Genomic DNA, 25,798 nt, shown 5'->3' with positions numbered 1-25,798 from the left:
GGTGGAGACAGTGCCACATCCTGGACGATGCTTTGTAACTGCGGACATTTGCTCTGGTACTGAGGTGCCTTGATGTTTGGTTTGTTTTTCTTTTCAGGACAAGAAGCTAATGAGGGCTCTGTTTGATGTACTGGCACACCCTCAAAACTATTTCAAGTACACAGCTCAAGAGTCGAGAGAGATGTTTCCAAAGTCATTCATTCGGTTCCTGCGCTCCAAAGTTTTGAGGTTTCTTCGGCCATAGAAGCAACTCAGAAGGGCCTCATTCTTGAGACACTTCTTGTTTTTAATTATTTGTTCACCTTCTGACAGACAAAAGAATTAAAAGCCACAAGAAAACTGTCACAAGACGCCCATAGGACTAATTTGCGAACTGAGCTTCAGGGGAAGACTGATGCCATATGGATAATTTATACTAATCCTTGTGTGGAGCTTATTGTGCACTCAAGAAGCAAGAAAAGACCATAGTCACCCTAAAAGGCCCGCTGGGAGTTTACAGCTTTTTAAATTGGGAATTTAAACACTTAGTATTTATCACAGACCAGCGTAAGGGCAGTGTTCCAAAACAGACTTGTAAATTGTTCATCTATCACCTATCTACTATGTTTTTAAAATAGTTTTATTTTTTAATTAGGATTTAACATTGGCAGAAAAGAGTATGTATCCTGGATCAGAGTTTTTAACATAAAGACATCATTGTTTTTTAGTTGGGTTTGTTTCTGAGAATTAAGTCCACTTTGGAAAACTGCTCTTGCAATAGGGAAGCCTAGTGGTTATTAGTGCTCTAGCTGGATATAGTTTAAAAATGTTACAAACCCAATTATATCATTAGGGTTCTTTATGACTCAATTATTCAGGGGTGCTGTGGTGTGTACTAAGCCATTTGAGTTACAGGAGGTGTTTCTTAATGGTTCTTTAAAAAATTGCTTTTTTTATAAAATGAAAAAAGTGTTAAAGAAATCTCAACACTGTCAAACTCATGGCCTCACAGATAGATGCAGGAATCATGACAGTTAGACATTTAGGACCGAGGGGAGAAGATTTACCTCTTAAGCAAAAAACACAAACAACAAGCAGTAATAAACAGAAAGGAACATGCTGTCCCTTTTGTGGGAAATAATATTTCACTTTTACACGAATTTATGTCTAGCTACAAAATAACATTGTTCTATTCATTTTCACATTAAAAACAGGATTATTATTTGATATGTTAAAGGCAGTTACTGCATCGTATACAAATATAATCCAGTTCCAAGCAGGAAATTCTTTAACATGGAAACAAAACATCACACCGGGGGCTGTTTGACTATTCATTTTATAGCTGTCTATTTGAAAGAGCTCTCAGATAACCCTAATGATTATGTAATGAAAATTGGAAGAGCTGCCCATGTAGGTTTGAAGTTTTATTACCAAAAGCCTTCTAGTACCAATAACAAAATGGAAAAACAGTAAGTGTTCAATTCTGTTTAGAAAAGTCTAGAGTAGCATACACTTTGTCTCGTGAATAAAAGTGACTATTTCTTTAACATACTTAGTTTTAAATGTAGCATATATTTTTGCACATGTACTTTTTACTAGAAAATGTTTTAACCCCCCTTTTAAACAGAGAAGATGTGTTTACATTTGGATTACATTAAGTCCTGTCATTTTGTGCATGATTGCCAAGTAAAAAAATAAGTGAAGCTTGATTTTTTTTCACAACTTTGAATACTCAAGAAAGTAATATTCCAATATTCATATGTGTCTGATATGCTTCAAGTATTTTCTTGTATAAATTGGGGAATTATTCTAGAAACATTTCAGAAAATGTGTGCTTGGAGACTTTAAGAGTTAACCAACTACAGTTGATTGGCAATGTCGGTGAGACAGTATTATCACAAAAGGTTTCCCAACTTGCTCATTGCTTATTGCAAGTTTTCCTAAAACTTCTTTTTTCCTTAAAAGTTGAACATGACATGTACATCTTGTATAAAAGTGATGAAATTTGGAAGTGTACATTTTTTGGAAAGCAGTGCAGGGGACAATTTAGCTAAAGGAATGACTTCTACTTCAGAAAACCTGAAACAGTTGTAGTCTTCATTTTTTTAAGTACCACATGGGAAGGAGGGATTTTCTTAGACTTATTTTCTCTGAATGGCTATTGTAAATTATGTAAAAATGTTGTAGGAACAGTAGTAATGATGATGTATTTGAGTAAGTTACATTCTTAAAACTGTATGATCTGTTAAGGTATATAATTGTGTGAAACATCTTTTTTATATTGAGGTTCTTATATCCCAAACATTTCCTACCAAAACAGAACTGAATGGTACAGATAAAGCAAGATTCAGGTAAAACATATTCATGTTGTTAGATGCTTGTACAAGCAGGGCCAGAATAGCAGCTGGTGGTTGGTGGGGTTAGTCTGTAACTTTACTTGTTAGGTTTCCAGTCAAACTGTGCTTTTCCATTTTTAGACATAATACATAACTTGGTCTAGTATAATATGGCACCGGTGGAAAAGTGGTTTAGTGTGTCAAGATACACCTGTGACACTGAACAAAATTCATTTCACAGTCTTAAATTCTGTGTTGCTGTGTCAACCCCAGTTTTAGTTTTTAGTTATATGCAAAAGTAAACTGACAATTTTTTTTGTTTTTATGATGGGTTTTATATTAGTCTGTGAACTTGTAGCATAAATTGATAGTTATCTTGCAGGCTATTACATTGGCTGCTTTTGCAAGGGAATTTACACAACTAGTATGGAACGGTCAATCTGAATTCAGCCAACACCCTCCTCACACTGTGTCCTAGTGATTGGTATGACGGCTAATCTGAAATATGAAGATCCAACCAGTGTACAAAATTGTCAAGGTACAGTTAAATGACGTCAGCTGTTATGTTGACATCCCAGGTTGGTTAGCAGTGGTTACTAAAATAAAATGGCTAGATTTCCTAGGAAATACATTCCTGTCCATATTTTGTATATGTATGCCAGATGTTATTGTAAATAAAGGTAAATAAATAATGTGTATTTTTCCATCCATTCATCAGTACACTGCTTATTCCTAGTAAGGACTGCAGCAGTCTGGAGCCTATTGTGGCAGTTTAGGGCCTGAAGCTGGATTGTACACTGGACGAGACAGCAGCCCATTGCAGGACTCGTATACAAAGGGGGCAGTGCCTCTTCAGGAGGTGAGAGCGATTTGGAGCACCCAGCAATAACCCAGGCAAGCTCCAAACAGAATACACGCTACCCTGGACCCGAGAGCAAGCACTAATCACCATGCCACGCTTCTTCAATTTGACTTTCTTCACGCAATGCAAGGTGTTGCACTTTGTCCTGTAAAAATTCTATAAAAGGAGCTTTCAACCTTTGTTTTTTCAACATTTGTCTGGAGTCACCCAAAGCAAGACGTCCATTTATACACGAATATTGAATTTGTCTGTTATTACTAAAGGTGGAGCTACACAGAGTTAAAATCATTTTAAAGTCAACAGATCCTGAGAAAGTGTCCTGCAGCGGAGATGCTAGTGACTTCATGTCCACGCTACGACGCGGGCTCAGGTTTCCCTGTGTGTGAGGACCCCTAAGACCGTCTCCGAGGATTCACAGCGGACCGGGAGCAGTGGCTGAATAACCATCGTCAATCATATTAAAAGGAATAAACAACGCATACTCTGAATCGTCGTACAGTATACCCATTGTGCACAAGCACCATGTCTGCGGTACCACCCATCGTGATCATTCCACTTGCGGAACGCAAGGTGGCGCTAGAGTACTCACCACCGTGCGGAGTCTTCGCAGTTACAAATTATCGCGATATCTGACTCTTGGCAGCGATTGGACGGGAGAGTTAAAGCCTCCAGTTTCAAAAGGGTGTTGGGTGGACATTTGCGACAAAGACTCGGAGGGGTTTTCCAAATGGCATTTCATCTTTTGTGAAGTAGGTGTAAATGAACGACATCTTTAGTTATGTGTAGTAGAATCGACGACATCTTGTATAAAACGGGCGTTTCTAATGACTCTTAATTGGTATTTCTCGGGCGCTGTCATCATTTTATCTAAATTGTTTCGAGATAAATCATGTCTGTCATCATGGTGTGTTGTTGTGGTTCGGAATTAATACGGAAAGAAAATAAAATTGTGATCGATCTGCAAAACCCGGGTATTATTGTGGTGAAAAGCTGAGTAGTTATACGGTTAGTTTAGGAAACAGCAGCTGTTTTATAGTTTTGAACTGTGTTGGATACGAAGCAATCGGAGATGTTTTTAAATGTAACGGGACGTTGTGGGCTCGACTCCCAGGTGGGACACTTGGTGTTACTTTGCTCAAGGTTACAATATTTCACTCGCATTATTTCTCAGTCAAATGCATGTCTACGCACAGCAAATGGATATGAATGTAACTCGCTCTGCATCGAAGTGTCTCCCAACTTGGCACTGTACTTAATAAAAATATTAACTGATGCCTGTTGTTTTGTCTTACGGTCTTGCATCAACGCGCCCAGTTTACAAACAAGCTACTGACAGCCTGTGTTTATTTTGTGTTAAGACCGTTTTCATACAACACAACAACGTCAGCAAAACTGATAGATTGTTGAAGTTATGGTTTTAAGTAACGAAATAATGTCCTTGTTTTGCAGCGTAAAAACCGAAAAAGGAGCTACTGTGAGTATGTAAAGCTGCCTTTCAAACCATTTTTGCCTGCCAAGCTGACAGAACACATTCCCAAATCTTTAAATGCTATGAGAAGAAAGGATCTAACCAAAGGAGGTCAATTCATCTGCTCAAAGGAGAGAGGGGGGGATATTTTTTTAATTTAGGGGAACCTGATATTTTTGTGCTTTGGAAAATTGCCGGATCGTACAGAATTTTCAAATAGCATGGAAAATGAAGAAAATGAAGGTAAGCTGCACCAGTTACTATAGGAGTTTGTATACTCTTTCCCAGTCATAGATAATATTTTTTGCTGTTCTTTGAAACAATGTTTTCAGATTTAACAAAATGAACACGTTTAAATATTGTACAGATTTATCAGATGCATGATAGAGCCTTCTTTTTGTGTTATCATCTAGCTTGCTTTTTTGTCACCATCAGTCTACAAGTTGTTGTTTTTTCTGTGAAACTGTACAGCACAAAATAGGTCAGAACTGGATGACAGCCTGACTAACATTAATTGGCTGGGAAGGTTCTCTTGTGCTGGAATGATCCCAGAACAAAAGAAGAAAGTTACTACAAGAACCAAGGTAAGACTTAGAACGAAGGCTCATTTACACTGCTGTCATGAAGCAAAGGTGGTAATTAAATACATATTTTTATTTTTATATTTAAGCATACACCATACCATAGAGGGTTAATAAAAATAAAGATGTCTCCTATACAAGTGAAGGACAAATTTGTAGTTTAACTGTGTAATAGTTATTTTTTTGTGAAGTTCCTGTTAAGGAATCCCCTTTAAATGCTTTTTATGTGCCATAGGCCAAAATGTCAAAAAGATGTGTTTTTTTCTTTTAACTTTTTGTTTGCACACATTCATAGTAAATTTGAAGGATCAGATCTGCAGACTGTGAAGCCTTTGTTCTAATAGGACCTGTTCTCTTTTTCCTCCCTTTTTCCTTCAGTTCGTGAAACCACCAAAATGTCCTTTGGTTAAGCGTCCCCCACACTCTTATTCTGAACTTATAAAGCTAGCCCTGAACAGCACTCCAGGAAAAAGGCTGACACTCCAGCAGATCTATGCCTGGGTGGAGGAGCATTTTCCTTATTACAAAAACTATGCCAACCCAGGGTGGAAGGTAATTGCACTTGCTATCCATATCAGCTGAACCTGATCATTAAGATTATCATAATAGACTTGCAACAACATGCATTCCTGTGCAATAAATACTCAGTTTCTGGTTTCCATGGCATTGTTTCTGTCCAAACAGTGACCTTTGCAACATAATACAACATGTAAAATACCAGTAGGTCTTTGGGTTTAATTAGTCTGTAAATCTCTACTTAAATACTTTAAAGTCAATTAGGACATTGACACTGCATACAAGTGCAAACTGCACAAACCCTCTGGCTTCATCCTGGAGGTGTTCTGCTGACGTCGGTGATATCTGGGAACACACTGGAGCTCTTGCAAAGATGGATTGCCAGTTACCAGAGTGAGTGTGCTGTTGAACAGAAAGACTTGAGTTTATGAAAACATCAGTCTTGACAGAGTTCTTGGCTTGCAACGCTTATGTCTCCACATCTACAGTATACAGAAATATGTATATTTAGGAAATGCAGATGCACACGGTAGACCATCCAAATGATGTGTGGATTGTACACATCTGTAAGTGGAAACGGCAGTTTTCCCACGTTTACTCAGCCTTTCACTGGTGCACACTGAAGGCGAGTCCGTGTCAAAGCTGATCACTAGTCTCCGTGTGGATTCCATCTATTGGAAGAAAACCGTTCTAAAAATCTTATCTTTTGCAGAATTCTATCCGACACAGCCTGTCAATCCGGGATATTTTCATACGGGAGACAGAAGGAAACGGCAGGAGCTCCTTTTGGACAGTGAAAGCCCAACCGGAACCCAGCGTCTTTCCATCATTAGAGTCAAGTGTAAGCATCAGTAAGGACAGCACTGGGGTGTTCATGTGAGGCAAGGCTAACGTCTGGAGAAATATAAAGGCCATCTCAACTGCTTTTCTTTATGAAGGAAGTTTGGCAAAAATATGTTCTGTGTCGGGTTCTTATTATTGCCATAATAAAAATAAAGATGTCTCCTATACAAGTGAAAGACAAATTTGTAGTTTAACTGTGTAATAGTTATTTCCTAGTAAGTTCCTGTTAAGGAATCCCCTTTAAATGCCTTTTATGTGCTATAGGCCAGAATGTCAAAAAGATGTTTTTTTTTCTTTTAACTTCTTGTTTTTGCACATTCATAGTAAACCTATTTGAAGGAGCAGATCTGCAGACTGTGAAGCCTTTGTTCTAATAGGACCTGTTCCCTCTTGCAGTCTAGCACCTTGTTTAAAACCGAGAGCTTTTTAATAGCCTTTCTTTTTAACAGGAGTAGATTTCTCTTCCAGGATTGTACTCCTTACTTTTCAGTCAAGTAATTGATGTGGCAAGCAATGAAGACGTGTTATAAAGTGTATGTCTAGTTAATTTTTTGTCCTTGTTTGTAATTGTCTTTTTCAGAATATCGGAGTCCCAAGTGTGTCAGTAGGAAAAAAAGGTATTTTATTATTCAATCTTTTTATTTTGGCATGGCTGAATAAGTGTATACTAAAGGGATATATCCATAAAATAGTCACCACAAAGTGTGAAATGTATTTTTCCTTATATCCCAGCTCCCAAAGTTGTGAAGTGTCCTTTAAACCTTTCAGAATATTAATTTAAGGGAACTGCAATGCTATTTTTATATTTCTGGGTTAGGACGAATCAGCATTGATGAGTGCATTTCAAACCACATTAAGAGTTAAATGTATACTGTAACATGTAAATCCTCCATTTTACATCACAAAATAAACAAAAGTTCCAGGTATGCATATTGTCACGTTGCTATCACTGTCTGCGATTCAGAACGAGGCAACAAACCTTCCAGTGACGTGAAGAGGCCTTATTACATTGTACACAAGCATCTCTTTTAATCCAGTGGAAATATTGCACTTGATTTCGAGACGGTTCTGCCGACAAATAGTAGTTATTGGTTAACTCTGCATGCAGATGAAGTTGGAACATGTCTGTGGTGAAATGTCTGCCGCACACCCTGTACTTATTCACTTGTACATCACAGTGACTAGTGAGCAGGAAGGGCCGCTTCATGTCGCAATTCGCTCAACTTCTCCCTTTCGCAGGGGTTTGTGACAACATGGCGACTTGCGGTACTTTCTCAAATGTCACGATTTTGTGCTTAATTAAAAATGTGTAAAATTGGTCATTTCTTGCATTTCTTTTGTTACCAAGGTTTAACAACCGGTCTGAGAAACGGACCGCAGTTCCCCTTTAAGAGTCTTCATTTTGTACCTGTTATATGTGGAAATGTGATAAAAGTAGCAGGGTTAAAAATTCTTTATGAATGTGGCCCTTAAAGTCTCCATGTCTCTGTTAATAATGGCTAGGTGCTGTGAAGAAAATGCAGCCTTTGTTGCCCCATGGCATTGTGCCCTGCCTGGTCCCCGTTCCAGTCTTCATAAACCCCTCAGCTCTCTGCCAGGTGGCGCCACACGAGCCTCCTCACAGCACCCAGACTGTCACTGCACAGAGAGCGATTGCTCCGAAGGTAATGCAGTACATCTGTCTGATGTTTGTCTGAATCTGCCAGGGGCTGTAGTAAAATGGATTCTTTTGATCTTTTGATATTCTGTCCTTGAGTTCTCTGCTTTCATAAAGTGATTGCTTTTTGAGCTTCAAAACATCGTTTCTCTCTTTTCTCTAGATTTCTATCACCATAAGTGCCCACACTGCATTTAGTCCTCAAGTACCTGCTATAAGCCAAGCATTACGGGAGCCCATCATAACCAAGAGCAGGAATAAATGCACCCAGCAGAGGCTTCATCAGAAACGGAAGCAAAAACTTCAGCCCTTAAAGGATCCAGGACTGCTTTCGCAGGACCAACCTGGCTTCGCAAATGACTCGGGGTTAGACAGTGAGAATAACGTGTCTTTGGAACCTAAGGTGGACAGTGAAATATTCGCAACATCTCCTTTTAAAACACCTAAAAAGAAAAACATGGAATGTTTGGCCACATCAACACCAGGCGAAGATCCTGCTCTGTTTTTGCGGAGTGTCCCACTGCCAGGAGGAGAGACACCAACTAAATCTCTGGATAGCTTACTTGGTGACAGTTTCTTTAAGTCTCCCGGTGGTGGGAGTCTAGAGTATGAAAGCCTTGGGTTTACACCCCTCGCAGAAAATGCTAGGTCCAGCCCTGAGGGTAACAACAGTGAGAAGGATCTGTCCGTGTTCGCTTTCCTTGGCTTGACTCCCATTAAAGCAACTATGGCTTCCGAGGAGCCAGGGCTGGACCACAAGAATGAGGGCCTGGCGCGAGTCTTTGCTGACTTCACTCTTCCAGACATTGACGAGGGCACAGACCTGGCCACTATCAGCTGGGCAGCATTTACGTCAGACGGTAGCTAATTCTGTGCTGCATCATTGGGTATAATTTAATTGTGAACAATGTCATGTGACAGGATTGATATGTAGTGTACAGTAAATCTGGACTTGAAAAGTCATTAAGCTGCTAAAACAGTATGTGAAGATAAAGTCTAGCAGGGATGTGTAATATACTGGTGAGGATTATTTTATGGAAATGTATTTAGGCAAAACTAATTTATAGTTGTGGAAAGAACTGCCTTCTGTGATAAAGTCCATGGCGTCAGCTTTTTTTGGTTTGCATTTGTCTCGGTTCCAGGTCTTGAACACCTTATTCAAAATGGAAGGCTTTCATTGTTATGTGATTTAAAAAAATAAACACTTTGAGAACATAATTTACAACTCATCTAGCTCACTTGATTAATCCCAATATCCCATCCAGCTCTTCCTTAATATAAGCTTGTTCAAAAAACCCTTATTCAAGATCTCGTTTCTAAATTTCCTGTCTAATTAGGCTGTCTGTTAGAATACTAAATCTGTATATATGACTAATTTAGTTAGAATTGTCAGCTCCATATGTGTGACTGTAATTACAGACCAACAGTTACTCCTATTACATGATTCTCTTTTGTCACCATGTTATGGAAGGATGCTGCTTCAGCGGTTTTCCAGTCAGTGTATGTTATCCATGTCTTGAGTGACATTGAAATGAGGTAGTTAATAAGAACCCTCATTTCCTTTAGTGCAATTGGTAGTATATCATCTGGCCCTGGAGATTTATCTGACATGTAGCTAGTAGCAGGGAAACGTCCGCCACTTCTGTGTTACTACAATTTTATACTCTTTCCTGGGCAGGAGGCAATTTTCTTCATCCTTTACAGTTCTTTTGTTGTTGCAGTGTTTTGGCGGGAAAACCTTTCCTTTTCATTGTGATATTCTTTCATTTCTCTGTTGGCTTTTCTAACAATTTTTTTAAACTTGTTTGCAACTTATTGTGCTGTTTTTTAATCATTCTAGAAAGTGCTTTCTTTCTCATTTTTCTTGAATGATTAACTAATTGGGCCACTGCTTTCTAGACTTTGACTTCAGGGATTAATCTGTACATGTAAGCAGAATTTGCTCTCATTCAATGGTAGTGACTCGTATCTCATCTTACGTCTCAGTTCTGTAACAATCCTGTCTCACTTCCTTTATAGCCCACTTTGTACACTACCTTTACAGTTTCAGAATATACTTCAAAGCATGTCATATTTTGATGTAATGGTTATATCGCCTCTATTTTCCTCATAGTCTCCTGATTGTTCAAAAAGACCAGTATGTGCCTTGACAAACTAAGAAAGCTAGCAATGTGTCATTTCAATCTCCTCTTTCAGTGTCCCTGATGGTTTTCCTCAGTCTTTGTTGGGGAAAATTAAAATCTTTCATGAAAGCCAGCTTTATCTTTTTATTTCATTATAATTGAGTTTTGAATTTGGTTGTCAGTAGCATCCTCCTAACATTATGCCTCTTGAACCCTCAAGTCTGATCCATGCAGACAATACCTCAGTCCTCTCTTTATAAGACACCAAGGTTTTGCCATTGTTGTGTGATTCCTGTTAAATCATAATCGTGTTAATGTAGTAGTCTCTACTTCTTGCATTTTTACTTGACATTAAGACAGAAGTATTTTGCCAGGTCTTTAGAAGTTTGGTTTTCCATTGGAACCTCTTTTTTTTACTTCCTGCACATCTTCCTTGCAGTTTGTCTGTGAATTTTCTCCATTCTAGTTTAAAGTTGTAGATTATTGTTCTAAGATGACTGGTATCCTTGCGTGATGGAATCAAATGGAGGAGAGAGAGCCCTTGACAAAGAACAACTTCCACTGGCTGACGAAAAAAACTGAAGTCTTCTTCAAACCTGCTATGGGTTCACCTTTGCAAGGTGCAGAGAGAGCCTGAAATCACCCCTGCATTCAGCAGCTTCTCCATCATTCACTTTTTCAAGCAGCAACTGGAGTTTTTAAAGGAACCATTTGGCTGTACAAGGTCTACAATGATGGGCCACATGCTATACATTGAAAATAAGTCTGGAGACGTTCTGTGTTGGGTGTTGTAGCATTATTTTTTCACACCCGAAGAAGGCTCAATAGCTGAACGGTTATGATATTTCTAGCTGCTATTTCCTGCTTTTCTAGAGTTTTCACAACCTCTACTTGTTCTGTACCAGAGAAGCCTTCAGTGAGAGAAGAATACTTACTTTTCACTTCGGATTTAACCTGAAGTTAATATTTTCGTGGAAAAGATGGGTGTGTGGGTTAATTTCTAAACTATTCCCTCAGTATTACTTGTCTTATCTGAAATGATTGAACCTAACGTGCCGGTGACTGTTAATACCGCCGTATGAAGATATTTCCTTCAGATGAGTGTTAGACAAGTGTTCTTGTCTGTAAACGAACAACAGGTCGTTAAACAAACGATTTAGATGTATTTTTTCTCTAAAGACAGCCTCCTCCGTATTCGTACGGATTCTCTTGGTGTTAATCTCTCTCTGAACGGTGCCCCGAGTCCTGTCATTGCTGAATGTCACAGTCGGCGCTCGGCTCTGCGGTCACCCAACAGGCGGCGTCCGACGCGTCACCGCGCTTCACCTGTATATAAAGCCGCAGACCGTGCTCTGCCTCCTTCTGGCTCTTTTAAACGGAGCCTCAAGAAGTTGCCTTTCGCCGGAGATGTTTTATTCTGGTGTCCTAACCGACGGCAGCAGGAAGGAGATGGAGATCAGAGAGGCTGCTGCGCTGAGGCAGCAGCGGAGGATGAAGCAGGCGGTCCAGTTCCTGCACAAGGACTCCGCGGACCTGCTCCCGTTAGACGGCCTGAAGAAATTAGGCACCTCAAAAGAAATGGTAAGAGTTTACCTTCGTGTTTAAAACGTGTTCATTGACTATCTTTTTTATATGCCCATCTTAAAATGTGTCGTTATTGAATGTGTTTACGTACTGTATTCAGAACAAGTTAATTGTCTTGGAAGTTAATGATTCGGATAATAATATAGTATTATAGCTACGAGTATTGACATTTCGTTTAGAGGGACATTCCAAAGACATATAAGCTTTTCTAAAAGTTTTAATATAGCCACATTTCCTGTTTTCAGTTAAAATGCGATGCTTTGTTGTTGGGAAGACGATGTTGTCTCCCTAAAACTTAATAGGTTTGATGGCACATAATATTATTCCTACTAATAATAACGGTAACAGACTAGGCTTATGGTCGAGCGACAGCTTTTATTTTTTATGCTGCTCCATCGTTAAGGAGAATCTGTTCGTGAAGGCCTCTTCAGGGAAAATGAACTTGAACAGACTGCTGATGAACCCGGTTGTCTAATAAGCTATTAAAATAACCATTTGAAATAATAATTTGCCGGTGTCTAAAAGGAGCCTGTACTACCATATATAGCCTTTTCAACCTTTGCTACGAATTGTAAATTAACTAACCACTACGTTAAGGAAGATTGACGTAAAATATTAAAAACATATTGTTTTGGTTGTGGTTGATCACATATAAACAGATGATCAAATAGCTGTCGCAACAAGGTTTTATGCTATACAGTATATAGTCTGCTTTTCTTAAAGTAGTGTTTACTAGCAGCTGTCAGAGAGTCACCTATACAAGTTGCATTATGAACTATACAGTATTTACATTATGAATTATGATGTTTGTATTTATTTTATATGCTGTTTATTATACAATTTCAATCCTAGTTGTTCTGCAGTTTCATAGTGAATTTATAGAAAATATTAACAAATAAGTTGTTATGTAGCTTCTTAACCCCACTTTTGTATTTCCAACTATGCTTAAAAAGTCTCAGTTGAGATCTTCCAAGCCAGTTAGTTTTACTGGTGCCCTTGTATTGGTCTGATATGGAAAGGATCATTTTAATATCTGTACAAATCGATGCTTAATTCAGGAGGCCTTTGACTGAAATTGTGTTCTGTGGCAAAACAAAACACAGAGTGTAAATGTCTGGAACTTCTGGAGGTGACTCTGCTGAGAGGTTTTATAATATTACAGACAAACTAGTGACTTGCTAGAATCTAGCCCTCTTTTGGGTAGCTGTATACTACTTGATTCCCCTATCTAATACTAGTGAGCAAGATATAAATCCTTCGCAGAACAAGAGATAATATGTGTTTTGGGAAAGTTCTTCCTTGCCCGTGCTAGATTCCTCGTTATGGAAGCTAGTGTCTTGTGTATAATTAATTTGGATGTCACTGCTGTGGAGCCAGCGAGGACAGATCCTCCAGGGTTCCACAGGTACGCAGGTGCCACACATCCCACAATGACCTACATGCTGCAGCAGAGGTTCTCTGGCAGTGTATGGGGGATCTGGCTGGGCTGTCTCCCGAGAGGAAGGATTGTGATTCACTCAATGAGGCAGGGGCATGATGTAAGTGCTGCTCAACATTGCAAGTGGCAGACATCGGGCACATAAATGTGGGAGAGTCTAAAGCCTCCTCTGATTAGCCTGAGGTGAACCCGAAATTGCTGACCAAAAAAAGTGAAAGATTTATTTATTAATCCTTGCCTTTCTGCTCAATCCTCCATAACATTTCCTTAAACTATCCATTCTTCATTAGAAAGTCGTTTACTCCATGTAAATGTGGAGGCAACCCGGAGATGATTCCTGGTGCACGTCAGGGTTACACACTGGACAGGTGTGCACGCAGAGACACAGTGATAGTGCACACAAAGACAACAGTTAATTAGCATGTCTTTGGAAGGAAGGAAGAAGTCAGAGCACGCATGGATGAAAAAAATCCAAGATCCAGTCAGGAATCAAACCTGGGACACAAGAGCTCACTGCATCGACACCATGCTGCTCTCCTTACAACAACTTTTTCCAGATTTGTTTGTTGCAGGTGTTTCACCAAGGGGTTATGATGCAGATCACTGCAGGACATTTTTTAGTGCTTTCTGGGAGAGCAGCAGATGTGGCTTTTTAAAGGAAGAGAACACTTAAGCCCAAAGTTAACATTTAGGGCCCAGTATTTTCTTGGATGGCAGTTTGGTTTAAGCCGCCCAGCAGAGCAAGCTGTTCATACCCTGAGTTCTTGCATATTCCTGCTTGGCTTCTGAAAGGCAAACATTGTAGCTGTGCAATTTCAAGATGAAGGGTGTTGTTGTTTTCATCAATGGCAAAGAAAGCTCTGTTATGCATTTAAGCACTTTTCTTGTGATGGGTATGTTTAATTCAGAACGAGCAACACAAGCACAGATAAGGGGCATCTGGGTGTCTCAAGACATAAAACCGTGCACACAGATCACAGATCTGAATCTTAATCTGGGTGATCACAGGGTGATATCACCAGTCTAGCTAGTGATAAGATTCCCAGCTGGCTGAGCTCTTCCAGTGTTGGGTAGGTTTGAAAGTGGCCAGGAATGCCTCGGCTTCCTATCTGACAGTGATGCTTTCAGCTTGTCTGGTGCATTTGAACTTGCTGTGTTAAAGGGAGAGTTGCATCTGTCCTCCCTCTGATGCCTGTGCTCTGCTGATGTCACTGTGTGCTCAAGGAGGGAGAGTTAGATGATGGCTTGGCAGCGCATGTTTCACATTGACATGGATTCTGCCTTCCTCTCTCCTGGGCTAATATGAGAGGTATAGTTTCAGTGACCTGACTTGCTTTAAAAAAATAAAAAACAGAATTGAAAAAGAGGATATTAAAATGTTCAGTAAGAATGTCTGCAAATGAAAAAACAACAATCAATCAACACAATATACAGTACAGTAACTATACAAAGATATATACAGTTAATACTCTCACATAAGTTTACCAGAATTTTGCACATTACTCTGTTATACCTCAAATAAAATGCATATGAAGGTAAGTGAGCCTTGTTAATTTGGGTGTTATATCCAACTGCTTTCATTATGTTTGTGATTGGTTAATTTTGATGACAGCATCTCTGCATAGAGACAAAGCAAAGAATTGCTAGTATTAAAGGCAGTTATTCATTTTTACAGCAGCCACACAACATCCTTCAGAGACGACTACTGGAAACAAACCTGTCGAGATTTCGAATGAACAACCGTGGAACAAGGCTCCCAAACAATGCAATACATGCACAGAGCAATGGTTTTCATCACAGCAAACCAGAGGGCATAACAGTACCAGAGGAAGAGGACCTCATATTTGTGTGTTGCAAGGTAACAACACATTTTAAGAACTCAGTCAGAGTAGATATAAGCAGTGTTGACTGCTAAACAAGGTAATACAGCAGCATTGTTGTATTTTTTCAGAAGCCTATCTTAAAAAGATTGGGAAACTTGTAGAGAAGGTAAACAAGCAATATGAAATAAAACCTTGTAATTTATTTGGGTAATTTTTTTAATCTTAAGTGCAGCACCTCCGTATTTGAAGATTCATGGTACACGTGGTGTCCTGTACCTCCTGTTTGTTTTGAAAGTGTAAGCAAGTGACTCTAAAGCTTTATGTTTACCTATATCATATTTTTCCCTTAATATTGCTTTTATCTGACCTTTTATTCAAAGTATGCAGGGGTTCTTGGGTTGTTTTTATGGTGTCCAACAAATGCTGGCTGCTCTAATCGGACATTCTGTGTAACCTACGGTAAAGTTTGAATGAATACATTCCAGTCAACCTTGGGACATTAGGATATCCTACTTTTCCTGTGACCTTCAGAGATTCTGAGTGAGGATTATTACACTGCTGTCTTGGGCATTTACTGGCAAATATGAAAAAAGACCAGGCGTTGGTTGCTGCTAAAAGTGAAAATGCTGGTATCTCTGTTTTTATTAGCTAATGTGAAAAATAATAATGTAGTGGTAGTGCAGTTTCTGCTATTTAATGCAGCTTTAATGTAATTTTAATAGTCCCGTTCTGCTGATTTATGGTTTCATTAAATCAATAGAGAAATGTTCTCTATTTAACTAATCTCATTTCCCCTGCTCCCAACAGTGCTCTGGGAGGGAGATTAAGGTCCTGATTGACACTGGCTGCAAGTATAACTTCATTTCCACTGCGTGTCTGGACAGACTCGGGTATGCATCGCAAACAATTGGATAAGAAAAAAATCATCACCAATTCTTTTGTGTCAGCTCACCTGGTGGAATAGCCCGTTGTGTGATTGTTTTATCTGGGCACCTATTTGCAAACCGATGGAGGTTCAGCAGCAATTGGAGAAGCAGCACATCCCTCACACACTCTGTCGCTGTGACCAGAGAGGGCCCTGGCCAACTTCTCCCAGCCTCCCCCTCGGTGGCACTCATGTGCCATCTACTCAGGGAATCCCAGTTGGCTAGTGACAAGACTCAGGCTCGAACCTGCAGCTCCTGGACTACAGAGCTCTACCTGTGCACGAGCAAGCGTCTATACTGGTTGAGTCACTTGGGAGCCAGGGTTTTCCTTATTATACACTCCCTTTTCCTCTCTGCAAAATATTTGTTCTCCAAAACAATCTGTTAGTATTCTGCTCATAGAATGGTCTTTGTGCTACACATCTAGTGGCTTGTCACCATTATGTAGTACAATGTTTACTGTTTTTTTAAATTCAGCAACAGTTTTGATGGCAGTAAAGTGCCTGAAAACCACGGGTTGAATTTGTTTCACTGAAAGATCAATGCAACTACTACTTATATAATTTTATTTACAAATTGCAAGATTTCAGACTTCATTGAGAGTGCTTTTCTGGCTCAGACTCAAAGGGGATTAGGTGGATCATTTAATACAAAAAGGATAAAAAGTTCCTTTAAGAAAATTGGCAATTATTTTTACAATGATATCACCCAATCTAGAATTGCAAACTGTGTCTTTACGTCTGAACAATTACCTCTGGATCGCCTCTGCACCCACATTGAGAGATAGAGGAATAGCAAACCAATATTTACTATTGAGATAATGATGGGTAATTGGTCAAAAGTCTTTTTTTTTTTTACTTACCAGCCATCAAGCCATTATCTTCTCAGATGCAGCAGGCTCTGCAGCAATGTACAGGCGGCACAGTTCTGATTGGCTGAGAGGCGTGTCCTCAGTGATGTCACTGTGAACCTTGCAGTTCCTGGGAAGTGGTAGGGGGTGCTGTTGTGCCAGGAGCTGAGAGAGCCCTGATTCACTCATCTCAGCCCCACCTACTGTAGGTAGCACTGAGCCGGTTGTGTCCTGCTGCACAGAATCCCGGGCACAGCTGGCAATCAGTCCTGTATATCTAAGGCTTGTGTTTCCATCCATAAAACAAGTAGCTAATGTGTATTTTTACCTTTTCAGTTTAAAGGAATCTGTCAATGCGAACAAAATTGAAACAGACAACCTCCTGTTTTCACATCGTTTCCAAGCCATGGGACAGATTGAGAAAGTGTCTCTGATGATTGGGCATGTGAAGGTCGACTGCTCAGTAATTGTTGTAGGTGAGTTTAAAAAGTACCAAAGTCTGTAATATTATATGTTAAATCATGACTGCTGAGAATTGAGCAAAAAGACTACACTTAATGTTCAATCTCTCTGAACTTTCATGCAGTGATCTGAATATTGACTGCAAGTGTGGTGGAATGCTGTAATTTAGAAATGTATTGATACAATATACATGATGACTGTGGCAGTTCTGATACAGTTTAAATTAATTCATTTTACAGAAAATGACAGGAACTTTATGTCACTGGGCAGTAAAACTCTGAAGTCATTGAAGGTAAGAAAGCTGTTAATATTTCCAATTACAGATAACTAATGGTCTCTGGAGAGCTAAACCCCCAAAACTGTAGTATGGTTTACATTGCTGTCTGAAGGCAGAATGTATTGCCTTCTAATAAGGAATTTGATGCCATAACAACTACAGCATATGTTTTTTTTATTTTGCTACATTACACTTAATGCAGTTGTGTTCTGTCATGTGTGCTTTACTTATTTTTTACAGCTTTATTAGAGTTAAACCTGTAGCAGCTTCCTATATTATGATGTTATACTGCTCTGTAAATAAACTTGATTTCATCTTCATCACAGACCAAAAAACTATTTTTTGTTACTTAATTAATTTTGTTATGATTTCCACTAGAAAAACACTAGATAAAATAGTTTTCTTAACTTTTTTTTTTCTGTTCACTATGGTTTATTTTAATTATGTTTTAGAGGCTGTCCAGCATTAACATTATCTATATGAGTGATTTATCCATTTATCTCTTTTATGTTTTTCTCTGAATATACAAAACCTTGTGTTTTGACATCTTCTTTCAGTGTGTGATTGACACAGAAAAGCGAGTCTTAGTTCTGGGCAGAGTGGAAAAGGATCAAGTTCAGTTTGTTGATGGTAAAGACGAATCGCAAGGAGACAGGTTAGTACATGTCAACTTCAGCTGATGTCAGGATTGCTTTAATTTTTCTACTGTTCTATTTTATGATCTTCTCGGCTCCTGTTTCGTAGATTTTGTAATAGTCTGATACACAAAGAAAGTTCTACATTGTCTTTTTAACATTATTTATTTAGATTTTATTTTAAAATAAATAAAAATAAATGCATTTTGGAACTGTTTTCTTTCAAGGCCCATGATGAATGTTTAGAGACATTTGTATTCTGGAGAATACATAAAGAAGTACTTTAATAAATCAATTTTGTTCTTTTTTCTCTCTCTACTAATCAGCTCTCCTGGAATTTGAAACACAGTTTTCTCAGCACATGACTGCCAGCACTAACATATACAATCTGTGTACTGGTTGCTTAATTAGAATTCACACAATCATTCACAAAGCCTGCAGTCTGCCATCACAGTTCCTACATTTTTCCATTGCAAATCAGTCCCTTATTTTCTTATCTGCTTGTGGCCATGATGAATTACATATAATAGCAAGTGTCATGTTAATGATGTCATCTTCATGCATAGTAGTACATACTGGTTTACTATATATATGGACCACAAAAAAACCAATGGAGCACATTTACAGTATTTATGAAGTTTATCATGCTGTAACATAGAATTGTAATATTGCTTAAGGTTTCTTATATGAAAAGCTGCTTTGGCTTTTAGCAACAATTTTGAAGACGTTTTTTAAAATTAAGCCAGATGTATCACATTCTTGTATTTCCAAGTACAGAAAATTCAAAAAATGTTCCGTAAATGTAACTGGCTTATCAAAGACATTGTGTTTTTATATAGCAGGATGAAGAAGGCTAGTGGTTATTTTAAACTGCTTTGACTGAGCTCCTGTTACTGCACGAACAGGTTCACAAAGAACCAAAGTTATAATTTTCAATATTGATAGAACCGTTTCTACATTCTGTTCGTAGGAAGACTGTGGATAAAAAATATATAAAGCAGAGTTATATCACAGACTGTAACCACACTTTAAAGCTTTTTTAACAGTTTTGATTTATTTACACCAGCTCTACCTTTCAGCTTAGTGCCTGTATTTTCACAGTTGTAGAGAGAGGTATTTACTTCTATATTAGGAGCTGTATTTCTAGTCCTATTTAAGCAACTATTGGTTTGTATTAGTTTATAAAAGCCACATATAGATGAATTTTTGTGAATGTATTTTGATAACTTGAGATTTATAGCACAGATAACACATATGGTGTCATGTTGTTAATATGATTAATTGTTATTGTATCAACCAAAGTGAAAAATTTAAGGTGACTTTCTGAGTATTTTTATGTGTTCTAATAAATAGAGTTTTGGTGCAGCAGCCATTGAGAGTTAACGTTAGCTTTTTGATCTGGACATAGCTGCCTAAGTTAAAAGTGGACTCTGTTGTTTGTCTTTAAAGTATGATTAGCTCTTATGCTTGAAATAAAAATCATATTAAGTGCAATTCTGCTTTATTGCGTCTTCATTATTAGAAAGCATTTTGTGATTAGTAGATCATAAAAATAATTATACTGTAAGATTTCATGTACTACACCTTGCTCATTTGATATAATGTTTAATAACACCAAAGCACACATTTTAAACACTGATTCTTTAGGGACAATACATTAAAATAACATCAAGTAAACAGTATACAGGTATCATGTAAATAGGTATAGTTTTCTGAATGATTAATTAAGTTATTTAATGATTAATGATTATTCATTTATTGTTACAAATGTATTTTGGTGGTAACATTAGTCATAGTTATCAATAGGCTACTGAACCTCTCTTACAGTGTCCATACAAAAAAAAACTAATGACCATCTTCAGACACCATTAATTCCAGCGATGAGCTAACTCTTGCCTTAATGTGTCTATAGCAGTGCATTACAGATAATTTTCAAGTAACAATGTGTTTTTAATAGAAATAAATCTTAAATTTTTAGAGAAAAATGTCAAGTTTTGAGACCAATAACAGTGTTTCTGCAGGGCTATTATTTGCAATGCTTTGGAGTGAAATATGCTCAGCCTTCTTTTATTAAATTGCATTGATTAGAGCTTTTGTTGGGTAATGAAAGCTAGCACTGTTACTTTTGACTAAGGTAGAAGAAGTATTGATATTCATGAAACACAGACCCGTGTAGCAAAGGCACTCTGAGCTCTTCATTCAGCTGCTGAAGAGGCAATCTAGGGGAACACTATGAAAGATGCACTAAGGACAGTAATGGACAACAGCATTACAACGTAATTAACCAGAGTGTGGCACAAAAGCAGGTCTAACATTTACAATGCTCCATCATATCAAAAATGGACAGGCCCACATGGCTCCTGACAGTAAAAGTACTGGCAACATAACAATACAACAACCAAAAGAAGAAAGGGAAAGGGATAATTATGATGTATTGCTTTTTGTGTATCACATATAATATAGACAACTCTATACATTTAGAAATGCTCAATTAATCTAAATTTAGAAACACCTCTTTAAGATTAAGAAGCTCGAGGATGGGATGAAAGAACTGAATCCCTGCTGCCGGTTTGCCTGATGTTGATTTCCGGAGGTGACACTGACCGTCTGGCCATGGGAGTGGCCAGCTGATTTCCCTCTTGTTCCGTGGTCCCGGCTCTGAGTCTCCACAGGCCGACAGGTCGCAGGAAACTCACTGCCGACTCCAGAGCTGGCAGCACTGAGAACACGAGCGGACAAGATGAACAGGTCACAGACAGGGGTCTAAAGCGATAAATATTCAATATGATGGGTTGTTAGTGAAGAATTGGTGCTTAGTTAAAAGCAGAATTAATACATTGATTTACGAGTATTGTTTTTCATCCAGAAGTACACCGTGGCCTGCACCAATATTGGGGATGATAATAGCTTTATTTCTTCTTGTCCCCATGAGGGTGATTTTCTCTATATCTTAGTTATATAAAATAAATTAGACATTTTTGTTACAGTCTGTTAAAGTTTGCTTTTAATGTAGTGCAACATAGTCCTTTAAGGTCTCTAAAAAAAAGTTGAGTGTTATGGACATATTCTCTACTGTATTTTCTAACTTTCAAAGGAACCATTTTTATACGTGACATCTATGTCAATGTCACATTCTAGCGATGAATGGTCAATTATCTAAGCACATGTTTCCTTAAAGGTTCACTTGTTGGGAGCAGGTACATAAAATATCAAACATCATTTGGTGCTTTTAAGTAAAAACTAAAAAGAACATTTTGCTTACAAGCACCCACACACTCATACTTTGTTACTTTGTTACAGAATAAAGAATAAAGAACTCTTAACAAAAACATGGGAAGAGTTTTGGTCAAGTTGAATCATTGGGCATGAAGTTGAAACATCAGCAACAGTGAGGAAAGGTGTTTAATAAGTGTGAACAAGCCTGGGGTCTGATATCTGCTTTTGTTTTACAAGTCTAAGATTATTCTGTCACAGCTGCAGGGGACTGATATTGCCACTACTATACATGATGAGTGAATTCTTCTATCATATCCTAATTGCTAAATGTACTGTTATTTTAAAAAAATTGTCATTATGGGTTCTGAAATATCTGATAGCAGAAAAAACAATGCTAAAAGGGATATTGCAAAACCATAACAACAGTAAAATCATAAAGAATTAGAACATTATGAATGTCTCATGGTTATCTGCATTTTTGGGGGGGGATATCTAATGGAAATGAGATTATTTTCCAGGTGGACATCCACATGACTGAAATGTACATGATGTTAGATCAAAATGAGCATGTATTACATTGCTTTAATAGCTCTGGTAATAACACGAGGATGAGACATTAGAAATTAAACAAAACAATAGCTTGGTGAAGAAAAATAAAGTATTTTTTTCAGTACTGTGCTTTATATCTTTCCTTATCATTTTGAGACAATGTAACCATCCCTCCAAGGACTGTTGAGTGTTATGAGTATAAGAAAGGAGATCATTCTCTGACCATCTCTCTCATTTGGCTGCAAGTACTGTACCTATTTTGAACTGAGAATCTTACCCAGCCATTTCGTGAAAGCAGCCAGGGTATTAGCTTCAGAAAATGGCTGGCGAGCTTGTTCCAGACTCCTAAAACCCTTCATAAAATAAGAAAGTGTCTCCGGTTCTCACGTTCACAGGCACTTCTCCATAGTTTCGACTCAGGCCCCACGATTTGACTTTGTCAGCACCTTTGTGGATTTTGAATATTTGAATCCGGCGCCCTTTGTCTAATCTTCTGTATTCAAAACTAAACAGATTGAGTTAATTTCCTGAAATTGTAAACTCCTGATTTGGGCTCTGCCTGTACTGTACCCTACTAAAATTACAGTTCTCTAAAGATATTAGAAACTTCCCTTGACTGCTGCCTGTGTTCTTCACAACCTGACACCTGCCCACACTGTTGCAATGTCAGAAGCAAATACCTCTGCTGAGTGTATTTATAATTAAAAAGCATACACTGTCTTCCTGTTAGCCGGAGCCATCTGATTAAATACCCAGAAGTAGGTCTGGGGAGCAAAACACCATGAAATTAAGTTTCCAGTGCAGAACACAACAGGTGAGAAAAATGGACAACTTCATTCAGACAGCTCCTCCGTCCTTTTTTAGAAATCGTATTGCAAACACCAATCTTCCAAATTGAGCTCTTTTTTGGACTGAGAATGGATGCTGCATTTGCTACATAAATGTAGGAAGTGGTTCAAGATCGCCCAGTAGCTATTGACTGCAGCAGCATGCTATACGTAACAAAGAAGGTCTAAGTTGAGCATTCCATTACAATTACACTCCCAATAACGTGAAGAGCAGCTGCTGATGGTTCTGTTAACTGGGGGTTGGAATGGGCTGTGCTCTGAAAGGTTAGGTCAGTGCTCTTTTGCAGATTCAGATTCAGTCTGAAAGAGCAGTAACAAAATACTAATTTAAATGCCTCTGTGCCGGTCTAAAATCCCACTCTATACTACAGTAATATGTTTGCTGTTTAGACATAAAAGAATATAATGCATTCAAAAGATCATTCTCAAGTTACATATTTAAAGTCCTTTTTTTGTTTCATTTTTTTAAACTAAATTCAAAGAGGACTGAGACATTCTGTTTTTATGCATATTTTAAACAAAATGCAAATAACAGGTAAAACACTCATGAATGTAGACAGATTCTGATTAAGATTAAATACAGTATTGTCATTATATACAGTATAGATTTGGAAGAACACAATGGGGACTAAGTGCATTATTGTTCCTTTCTTTCCAAGACTAAATTATATAAATAGAATTGCATAGTCACTTATTGTACTATAGTCATTTTTCAGGTGTCTCGATATTGTTACTATTGCCATTGTTAACCCCAGATCAGTCTTGAATGAAAACGTAACAGATTGATGACTGTATGGAAGCTGCTATACATGGCTGGTGTGCTGACTAACTAGGGAATAATGCTAAATGAGACCTCCTTTTAAAACAGATTTTCTAACTGGGTCTAAATGAAAATTGATTTAGAAAGCCCCTTTCAACTACAATATTTAACTTCAAAATGATGACATGGAAAAAGAAGATATTATGAAATGTGTAAGTCGTTTAACATAATACTTCTGTAAAGCATTATTACACATTTCCTATCTTCTGAATTTTTAAAAGCTCCCTTATTTTATACCTTATTTTACTGATGCCTCTTGACCTGATGAAATGTCTCCCTTCAAAATGATGACTCACAACTCTACACTTCACACACATTAAGGCTGATCTCTCATGCCTGCTTAGACAGTCCAACCAATTTAATACACTTGAAGCAAGGCATGGGCACTTAAGAGCTACTGAACCCATCTGGTAATAAAAACGAGACAATTCGAAATCTGCAAGGAGCTCTTCAAGAAGTTTAATTGTTTAATAGTAAAATGCTAATTAGCATTCAATCAAATTATTTCGAAACTAAGAGGTTATATTAATGAGTTATGCAGTTTAAAATACAAACAAAACACCATAGACAACTCTACATACTGTAAAAGGGCACCTAGTACCTGTTTCAAAGTAATTGATATTGTTCAGCCAAAGTTTTATTTATTGCCAAAAGTTCTAAAGCCTTTGGTGATAGTTAATTGCAAATCATTTTTATTTTGTTGTTGGTAGGGAGGGCTAAGTTATGTGGATGACATACATGGAATATATTCACGTACGTACCATATACAGAAAAGAAACATGTTAAGAAACTCTGGAATAATGTGAACCAAGTTATGATTAATAAAATCTGATAGTTCTCAAAATGAAATCTTTGGAATATCAAAAGGGGTACTGGCTGTGGAGGACAGTCATTGTTCTTTTGAATTATTTGCATTCTGCTTGATCAATTGTTTATTTTTAATTAAGACAGCCTGAAAGCATAACTAATGCTGCAGCTGTCTGTATTTATGAATACATTGGTAGGAAATTCTGAGGGATCGGTTTCATGGAAGGTTGCTATGGAAACAGTACACCTGGGTCCCCTGGAGCTGCTATTCTAGTCTTTTTTCCACAACTGTTAGGCCTACAACTCCAACTCAATCAATAAAGACGTCAGCTCTCCGAGTACATGAACAGACACCTGTAATGAAGGACGTTACTTAATACATGTGCCAGTAGTAGTTCATAGACTACATATAAATAACTTCACACAGTATAGGGTGTAGTCACCTGGGTTAACAGTTGTACCACGTCTTATAATTTTCGATTAACAGATGTTTTTCTTTAACAACATCAAGCTTAAGTGCCAAAATGTTTATTATTCAGCGTGACAGCGTTATTTTCTTTGATTATTTTTTTATAAATATCGGATAAAGAACATATCCGATATCTGAAAAGTTATTTTATTTGTAAGAATTTAAGATACCTGAAAATCCACCGCAACGACGTGGATTTAAGGAGCAAAAGGAAGGCCATGTCCGTTAAAAACATAGTAATCCTGCTCTACAATTAAAACCAACGTATACTTTCACAGGCTTCCCGCTACCGAATATAACCTATAGAATAACAGGGGAGTCTTATTGTGTAACACCCACCAAGCAGACGGATTATTCGTGGGACACTGTTTCAAACTCCTGAGACGTACTAAGGTACATGTAATTATATTTACTCAACCCACTGTGTCAACGTTGATTTAATTAAATGCAATTCGAAACATGACTGACACTGTTTCCAGAAGGAATGATATTTCTCCGGACTTGTGTGGAGGACCGCGATGCAAGCTACATTAAGCTTGGCAGCACCTTTCAAAATAAAAGTCCCCGAAAACCTGCCTCAGAAAAAATAATCCTGGTAATAAAAAATAGACCAGGTAAAGTCACATTTATAGCACAACAACAATTTGTACATCCTCAAAACTAGGTGGAATGTGATAAATAGACCCACAGGTAATAAGAAATGGCCGTTCTTCATTATATTTTTTTGCT

General features: G+C 37.9%; 3 protein-coding genes across 4 annotated transcripts in view; all 3 read left to right on the top strand.

Moving 5' to 3' along the window:
* Nucleotides 1-4,450, top strand: part of scube2 (signal peptide, CUB domain, EGF-like 2) — a 28,168-nt gene extending 23,718 nt beyond the window's left edge. Inside the window, exon 23 of one of the 2 annotated variants that reach the window (XM_088612027.1) lies at nt 98-4,450. In XM_088612027.1, coding sequence (XP_088468153.1) covers nt 98-244 — 147 coding nt within the window. In that variant the 3' untranslated portion in view covers nt 245-4,450. The remainder of the gene's footprint in view (nt 1-97) is intronic. The other variant, XM_088612028.1, reaches the window with a different exon arrangement.
* LOC148645567 (forkhead box protein M1-like) lies at nt 3,797-10,498 on the top strand. Its single transcript, XM_088612029.1, has 8 exons — nt 3,797-3,926; nt 4,627-4,888; nt 5,117-5,229; nt 5,605-5,778; nt 6,455-6,583; nt 7,166-7,202; nt 8,089-8,249; nt 8,406-10,498. Exons 2-8 carry the CDS (start codon nt 4,867-4,869, stop codon nt 9,108-9,110), a joined length of 1,341 nt encoding a protein of 446 aa, XP_088468155.1. The 5' UTR covers nt 3,797-3,926; nt 4,627-4,866; the 3' UTR covers nt 9,111-10,498.
* Nucleotides 10,499-11,495: 997 nt separating this feature from the next.
* On the top strand, nt 11,496-19,854 carry LOC148645566 (nuclear receptor-interacting protein 3-like). Its single transcript, XM_088612030.1, has 7 exons — nt 11,496-11,946; nt 15,063-15,245; nt 16,018-16,100; nt 17,323-17,462; nt 17,688-17,740; nt 18,283-18,380; nt 18,687-19,854. Exons 1-7 carry the CDS (start codon nt 11,773-11,775, stop codon nt 18,700-18,702), a joined length of 747 nt encoding a protein of 248 aa, XP_088468156.1. The 5' UTR covers nt 11,496-11,772; the 3' UTR covers nt 18,703-19,854.
* The last annotated feature ends 5,944 nt before the right edge of the window (nt 19,855-25,798 follow it).

This window comes from Lepisosteus platostomus, chromosome 18, assembly GCF_059453375.1.
Source record: "Lepisosteus platostomus isolate fLepPlt1 chromosome 18, fLepPlt1.hap1, whole genome shotgun sequence".
Classification (NCBI taxonomy): domain Eukaryota; kingdom Metazoa; phylum Chordata; class Actinopteri; order Semionotiformes; family Lepisosteidae; genus Lepisosteus; species Lepisosteus platostomus.
This window is presented reverse-complemented; position numbering and strand designations above follow the sequence as displayed.